Below are 8578 nucleotides of genomic sequence, written 5' to 3' on the forward strand. Positions count from 1 at the left end.
GTCTTTTTCTTTCCCTGGCTGATGCCTACCAGAGCTCTCTGCCCGCTGTCGTTGTGGAAACTTTCCCTGCTACTGTCAATGGCACCGTGGAAGGAGGCGCTTCCTCTGAAAGAGCTGACATGCCCCCGGGATTTCTGTTCAAGGTGAATGCATGCTGGTGGGACACCAAGTTCCTGATGATTTTTTTCCTGTACAGTTTAACTACATTTACTTAGCGTGACCATGGGCTATGTCACATTGAAGGGCCTTGGTAGTAAGACAACACAGATGCATCATGCTCTCAAAGTGAGAAATGACAGTCTCCTTTTTTATTTGTCTGATCTGCTGTAGGAATTCTTTTTTTTCTATTTCAGTTATGTCCACATACTGCTTATTCATGGAAACCCACCAAAAGCAGAAAGATGTCTAAACTTTGGAGAACAATAGGAGTGTCATCACACTGTGACTGATTACGAGCAGAATTATAGACTGTTATAATAGTAGTTGTGTATTATTGTAGTAGTTGAAGTGGAGAGCTTTGACTTGAAGAAGAAGGGCTGTAACATAGACATTGATAGGAGATAGGATGAAACATAAAGAAGCGCAACAGGAGAAAATCACTTGAAGTTCCAAACTGATGCTCTTATAGCAAGCAGGAAGAGTAAACATAGGTGGCAGAGCTGGGAGGCTGTGACCACTAATACTCTTTAAGTCCGGTTGCTAAAACAATACAGGGCACCGCTTGAGCAAATGCAAACTTTAGGTCCACAGCATGGGAACGCATGGAAATGCTGGCAGCTAAAGGAAGGATGTGCAGGTGCTGATACATAACTAGTTGAGTGAGAGTCGCCAGGATGCTCCTGTGGCTGTGTTGGTCTGTATTAACAGGCACGCGTCTCTCCTTTGTAGGTCCAGGCTATGCATGATTACACAGCTACCGACAGTGATGAGTTGCAGCTGAAGGCTGGAGATGTGGTGCTTGTGATTCCATTTGAGAACCCTGAGGAGCAGGTGAGCAGGGAAGACTGGGTGTGTGCCTGGGCTGGGATGAGCCAAAGGGATTTCTGGAGCTGCTTCTTCCTCCACTAACAGTCTGGCTGGGTGCAGAGTCATCAGTTTGTGGCTGGGAGCTGGCTGCAAAGCCAGTTGTTTTTGTCCTTGTCTTCCTGCAACAGAGGAAGTCCCTGCTTGTGACTGGAAAGTGGAGACATAAAGCATGCAAAGCAGCCATGGTTTCCTGCCTTTATCAGGGCATTTGAGCTAAGGCAATGGATTTCTTGACAGGGGAGCCCAACAGAGCCCATTCTTAGCTCCTGAGCTTCATGCACAGTATATGTGACCACTGCAGTGCAGACCATGGCATGGGCAAGAACTGTCCACAGTTTTCCAAAAGATAATGTGTGACCAGGAGATGGCAGCAGAACCACAGGCTGGAGCAGGATGCCCATCTCCAGAGAACATTCCCCCTGTCTATCTCCAGCCTGGATTTAATTGGCAGTGTTTTTCTTTAATCTCAGCTATTTCTAAAAGCCTTGAGTAAAACCTCCTCATTTGCTATGTTTGAGGGCTTCCAGATGATAGAGACTGCAGCAGTTTTACTATCTTGGCTGAGAGAAGTGGTGATTTTGTTTTTTAAAAAAAAAAAAAATCAAGCTCAAACCTCAGATTTTCATTTGGAAAAGGAGGGGAATTCTCCCAGTTGATTCAGAAGTCACTGCATCTTTGGGTCTGACAAGATCAGAATTCCACTAGGGGTAAAGGAACAGTGTAGTTCAAAGAAGATGTGGTTCTTCGTGGCTCAGCTGTTGACTTTGTGAATTATTGAGGCAGATCTTGCTGCTGCTTGTGAAATGGGATCTGTAATATGCTGGTAGTTCCCACAGTGCAGAATGCTCTGTGAGAAAGGGTTATATGGGGAAGAAGCAGTGACTCTTTCCAGAGACAAGACTCTTCAGTGGGTGGGACTGCCCTGCACAAGCATTTGTGAGTGTTTCCATCTCAGAAAGCTTTCTAGATGGGAAATGAAGGGCAGCACCTCTACTTTCAGTGGTAGGAGATGGCATTTATGGAACAGTTTTTCAATGCCCTATGTTTGCACTCTAGCTGGATGTGGGTGCAACAGCCATGAACTCGAGACTCTCCAAGCTTCAGAGGGTGAGCTCTGAGTGTCGCTAACAAATGCTGTAGCTGCACTGAAGCCCTCTAACCCTCTACAGTGTATAGTGTGCTACAGCTCATTTCCCTAACCCTTACCATACCCAGCCAGAAAATGTTGGCTGTTAACATGTGCATGAATTGTGCACGTGGGTGGAGAAAGCCTAGGATAATAGACTGTGATCCCTGTCCTCATCTTGCAGCTTAGGTGTCCGTGTTCATCAGGCAGGCCTGGATTCATCTCCCATGATAGAAGGCATTGAGGGCAGCAGTGCTTCTAATCTGGCACTTCACGTGATGTTCAAAGTAGTCAGGAGTCAGTCTGGTCCTGGTGTCTGATCCTTATATCTTAGGAGACCCTTTTGAAGCCGGATGCTGTGGGAGTGATGCATGCTGTATGGCTCAGACACTACATGCAAATGGATGAGCTTTTGTGCTTGCTGTGCTGTGAGCTTGGAAGCTGCCTTCCAGGCACTTGCGCCCAGCGCCTTCCACCTAGTTGTTTGTCTTCCTGATTTATGGCATGTCAGTCTGTCTGCAGCCCCTGCAGCTGGCTGCTGCAGATGGGCTTCTGACTCACGTCGTTCCCATGACATCCCCTGAATGCTCAACTCTAAGGTAGCAGTAAGGGCTGTCTGAGCCTGCAGGCACCCAATGCAGCCTGCATGGAGCAGGGAATTCAGATACAGTGGCTGGTCTGAGCTGTTGCCACTTGAAACACGCAATCATGAGAGCAGAAGCTATAGCATGGCAGTAGAAAGCCATACATGTCCCATGGATCGTCCCTGATGAAGGCTGCATCACTCCTGCACTGTGCAGGTATGTTTTTAAAGAATATGTTTGAAGGGAGGCAGTGCGTGTCCTTGGGAAGATTCACAGGTAACTGCTGCTGGTTCCAGAAATGTATCAGAACAACTGTGTGAACTGTATACAAGCACGCCCCATTTCTCCACAGCTTAGAGCATCTGGTTGCTTGAGCATTTCTGCCCTGGCAAGTTATGTAGCTGAATGTGTTGACATAGCTCTAAGTGAGCCTGGTGTATGCTTTGCCTAGAGGAGCAGATGCAGAGCAAGCTGTTAAGTTTGGAGGCAGTGGTCCCCCATGTGGCTCCATTGTCTCATGCTGCCATCTTAACCCATAGGCTGCCCCACTGCAAATGACATGCGTGAGCACTTGCAGGCTGCAGGGGTTGGGTGGCCTGCAGAGGTGGGAGTAGCTCAGGGCATGCATACAACTGGGTAGCTGCACACCTGAGCCACAAACAGTGCAGCCTTCCCACGTTGTCTCACTTCCCTCATGTACTTCAGATTGAGCAGAAATCTCAGTGTTTGACATGCTGCAGAGAGCATGGAGATGGGGGGGAAAGTCTGATTCTTCTCCTGAGCAGATTCTGCCAGGCAGGACTCTCTGCCTCGGTGAAAATTCATCCTTGTTTATAGCTCTGTGGGTTTAATAATGGCTAGGCAGAATGCTTGTATGTGGGGCATTTTCCCAATCGCAGTTTGCATCAGGCCCAACAGCTTGCTGGGTTTTGGGATTGGAGGTTGAGGTCCTCTGCTCTTAGTTCTCTTAGATCAAGTTTGCAGTATAGCAAGACTCATGTTGCCTGTGTAAGCTGCATAAAATACTAATCAACCAGGTGCCTTCACTGGAGCAGGGGATGAGTACTTCCAGGGCACAAGTCATTCTTTCTAAAGACCCATGCTCTGTGGAGGTGCCCATCTCTTTTCTGATGATGGAGAACAGCAAACCCATTGTGTTTAGGTATTGAAAGGTAGGGCAGATGACTGGATTCCAGTGCTCCAGAGAATTTCTCCTGCTGCCCTGGATGTAAACAATGACATGTTTCTATTGCACTTGTGGATTGTGTACATTTCACTGCTTCCAGACACACTGGGTCAGATGAATTTTAATGCTGACTCTGGGATGTGGCCTTCTCTGTTTAAAAGGAAATGAAAACACTTATCTCCTTCTCCCCTATCCTCTACGTGGATCATCTCCAAGTCAACCATGAGCATGGCTTTGATGTGCCTTGACATCTCCTTGGCCTGCACTCTAAGAAACATTCTCACTCTTATCTCTCCCTCAGCATCTCATCTCTGTCTTCTCCTCTAGGATGAAGGATGGCTGATGGGTGTGAAGGAATCTGACTGGATCCAGCATAAGGAACTTGACCAATGCCGAGGGGTTTTCCCAGAGAATTTCACAGAGCGGGTGCAGTGAAAGCCTGAGCCCGCCAGCCACGTTTCTGCTGGAAGAAAGCAAGTTTTCTGGTAGATAATTAAAAAAGAGCAGTAAAAACGAAAAGAAGAGAATTTTAAAGGAACAGAAGCCTGAAAAAATTGTCAACTTAAAGGGTGTGTGCTTTTCAAAGGGCAAGGTTTCAGAAGTAAATTGCAATTCAAAGCGTTATCAAAATATATAAATACTACTACTACTAAGGCAGACCAATTACGTTCTTCCCCCTTTGGTTTAACAGTGTTTGAATTCAGAGGACTGACACAGAAGTAAATCAGTGTGGTTCTTTAAATGCTGCGTTGACTGAATTGGCACGATGTCAGTCTGGCCCCCTGGAAAGGCAGCCTTTGTCTATTGGCTTGAGAGCAAAAGCTGCATTTGCTCTTGGGTGGGTTCACCTGTTTTGTCTGGAAGGTGGCTTGCATGGCACCTAGAAAAATTCAGCCTTCCCCACAAGTTCAACCTACAGTAGCCAAACTTCCTGTGATGCTGTTGAAAAAAAATATTTAGTGTATAGTGTTCACCAATACAATGTATGTATGTGTGCGTATTTTATTTTCTTCCTTTAAAACAGTGTTATATAAACTAATTTTATACATGTAAAGAAAGGAGAAACTACGTGGTAATGACATGGAAATGAAATATGTCAAGCTGTGCTTAGTCCAAAGTTCTTTCAAACGCAAGCACCTAAATTTTCGCAGTAGTGTATTGGCCTGTGAAAGCTAAAGGGAATGGAGGAATTGCAGAGGACAAACAAGACAAAATGAGCAGATGCCATTTAGATGGCTGTGAAATTTAGGAGAGGGAATGTCCTGCCCCCGCAAGCCCTGCAGGCACTTTCAGAAGAGTTTAAATTCATGTAGGTGGAAGATAGCTCTCCAGTTTGAAAGGAAAATGTGTTTCTTAAGAAAGAAAAATTTTCTTCTGAAAGGATGTCTAAGAAAAAACACTGAGGAAAAACCATTTGCTTTCTGTGTTTTTAATTGGCATTGTTATCTGTGGAATGGTATTTTTGACTTTCCTTTGAAGACTTCTGTCAGTGAACTATCTTTAAATCAGCTTTCTCCAGTGCTGTGCTGGTGATGAAGTTAACCTCTAAGAAAACTGGACTCTCGAAATACTCATTTAAAATGACTGCATGACTTCTTGATATTTTAATGCATTAGAAGAGGAAGGCAAGAATATCAAAGTGTCAGTGTCAAGAGGACACTCCGCAGTCTAATACTGATGCTGAGACCTTTCCTAGACCTTTCCTATGCTCCTGTTTGTTTTTGAGTTTTGTTTTTTAGTTTAAACAGGCAGATGACAAAGCTGTTTCAAAGTGCATATTACACTTGTTAAAGTAAGCCAGTCTGACCCTCCAAGTCTCTAAAGTCCCGCAAAGGTACTTTAAACTTTACTTGAATACTGATGCAGCTGGCAAGCAGGTCAGGCTATTATCTTTATTTTTTTTTTTTAAAGGCTTCCCACCCTTCTTCCTCCTCGATCTTTTTGCCTTGAAGGGATTTTTAACAGTAAGGTTAACTCCTGCTGTAAAGGGACAGGATCACTCTTGGAAATAATCATCTTATTAGGAGCTGGCTTTTGTCAGAGATGTGCAGAGTGCTGACACACACTACTGAAAATCCCACCTTTCCTCATCTGCTTTAATTACTTGTAGGACAACAGAAAAAAAAACACTGTAGGGCAAACATGCTTTTGTTTTATTTTTGTTTATTCTTTTTAAAATTTTAATCCAGAGCGAAGGGTCAGATTTTGATCAAAACTATATTTTTGTAAATGCAAGAATTGCTGGAGTTCTTTCTGCTTTCACCTCGGAAGATGGGTTGTGTTAGTTCTTTTACAGCAATATAACAAGCATCAAAATCTGTCCTGTATATCCAACTCCATCTCAACAACTTTTTTTTTTTTAAATAAACTTGCAGGAATTCTTATTTCTCATCACTGTTACAATCCCCAGTAGTATTTAAGAGTAATTGCACGCAATACAGAAGGACTGGACTCCACAAGCGGTGGTATGGCGAGCCATTGCTTCAGAATACTGCGCTCGTAGAATTACTATTTTTTTTCACCAGGGTTGTCGTTATTATTATCTTTTCTTTCCAAAATATCTATTTTTATGCATTTGTGACTCCCGTTATACCTTTAAAGAATATTCATAGAAAAAATATACATTTAAATATACATAGAAATATATATATATTAAAAAGCGGGTTGATCCAATTAACATAATGCCGTCAGCTTAAAATGTTTATTTTTATGCAAAACCTGTGGATTCTTTTTTAAAAAAGACAAGATTCTAAGTACCAGAGCTGTGATTTTTTTTTTGTCTTGCAAGTAATTGTTCTAGAACATTTAGAAAGCTGTGCTGATACCTAATTTATTGTGGGTTTTTTGCTGTTGTTGATGTTGTCTTCTGCTGTGTTTGAACCAGATGACTGTCCCAGCAGAAATCCTTGTAAGGCCTTTTCTTTTAATTGAGCTTGCAAAGCAACTATCCAGTACTGTATTATCCCTGCAGAGGTGGTTAACACTCTGCAAAGAAGGGATGTTGTTTTCAGGTCACATGGTTGATGTTCAAATACTGCTAGTGGAGAGGACGTTGCATCTTTCTCCATTTGCTTCCTTGCAACCACAGAACCCCCACCACTCCCCAGCCTTGCTTAGAGCAGATAGTGTGGGTTACCTAGGTTTTGCCATGCTTGCAGTATCACATCACAGGTTCTAAAAATGCAGGATTGGGCCCACAGGTTGTAAATTGCCTTATATGAGAGTAGGGTGGCATAGCAGGAAGCTTGTAGATGGCAGTATTATTTGGAGCCAGGACATCTCTCTATCTCCTGGGCTATGTTCAGCCCGTAAACAGGCACATCTCCTCCGATTTTCAGGTTGGTTTTTTTGATCTGCTAAATACTTTGATTTTGGTTAGTATTACCTGGTGAAATAAAATTCCCATTTTCTTTGGCTTAGGACTGATATAAATAGAAGGAAGGACAGTAAACTCCCAAGTAGGCTGTGCCCACTGTGGTTTTTCAGTTTGCAGGCTGAACTGAAAAATCTGGGGAAAAACATTGTAAGGGTGGCCTGAAGTTGTAAGGGTGACCTGAGACAATTTTTTTTTTTCCATTTTCTCAGTGAAATGAAAAAGGGAAAAATCAAAACATTAAAAAAAAAAAATCCTTTCAAACCAAAATGAAGCACTTCATTTTTAGGGTTGCTTTTTCACTTTTTTTAAAAACGTTATGACTTGGGCTATAAAGAGTTGATTTGAAGCGCAAATGTGAAACTTGTTCTGAAAATGCTGAAAGAAAAAATGTTTTATTGTTAATAGTCTTTTTGCCTTTGCCTTTTTTTCTTAGTCTGACAAATAGTTTCAGTTAACCCTTATTTCTGTTTTTGATGAATACATTGTCCACTGAAGAGATCCCAAAGAAGCCTATTGCCCAGTTCTGCTCCAATGACAGGTACACTGGACACATTTCAAGGATTACCTGGTATTCATCCTAACAAAGCTGCTATTTCCCCACCTAATAATCTTCCACTGGATTGTTTTACTGTGTGAACAATAAAAGCATCTTTCAGCCCTTGCCATTGACTGGTATTGTAACTTGATTTAGACATCCTTGCTCTATCAGTCTCAGTTTGGACATAGACTTATGACTATAGATTTATAACATTTCTCCAATTTGAGCCTAATCCCATTGTGCAGCAGGAATTCTCATTTGCCCAAGTGATAAGAGAAATAAGGCATTACTCTTTCTCCTTTTCCTCTCTCTTGGCAACAACAGTAATATATATTTACTAGATAGAGTTAGGGAAAGAGGTCCTGGGGTAACAATGAATATATTGTTCCATGTGGGACTCCTGCATGCTCTGTGTTGTTTTCCATGGGCATTCCTCAGCTTTCTGCTTTTACCACCTTTGCATTTCTTGACCGTGGAGGTCAAGCAGTAAACGGGATTGTACAGGCTTCATTTTGGGTACTCAGAGTGATCTGTTTGCCACAGTCCCTGAAATCACTGGCTCCACGTTTCCTGTTCACAGGTGCAGTACACTTTCCTGTTGAACTGTCCAAAGACTGCAGCCAAGGTAAACAGCCCCAGGTCAAAGGGGTCTTTCTTTTATAGCCTGGAGCATTGTAAGGGCTCCATTTTCTGCCTGGAATCAGGTGTTAGCTCAGTTTAGTTTTGCAACAGCGTTTTGAAG

General features: G+C 43.0%; 1 protein-coding gene across 7 annotated transcripts in view; it reads left to right on the forward strand.

Moving 5' to 3' along the window:
- The window catches only part of BIN1 (bridging integrator 1), an 89181-nt gene extending 81218 nt beyond the window's left edge, over positions 1 to 7963 (forward strand). For all 7 annotated transcript variants that reach the window (XM_021397523.1, XM_021397524.1, XM_021397528.1 and 4 more), the window contains 3 exons: positions 33 to 143; positions 889 to 990; positions 4250 to 7963. In XM_021397523.1, the coding sequence (XP_021253198.1) occupies positions 33 to 143; positions 889 to 990; positions 4250 to 4357 (321 nt within the window). In that variant the 3' untranslated portion in view covers positions 4358 to 7963. The remainder of the gene's footprint in view (positions 1 to 32; positions 144 to 888; positions 991 to 4249) is intronic.

This window comes from Numida meleagris, chromosome 5 (assembly GCF_002078875.1).
Source record: "Numida meleagris isolate 19003 breed g44 Domestic line chromosome 5, NumMel1.0, whole genome shotgun sequence".
NCBI classification, from domain to species: Eukaryota; Metazoa; Chordata; class Aves; order Galliformes; family Numididae; genus Numida; species Numida meleagris.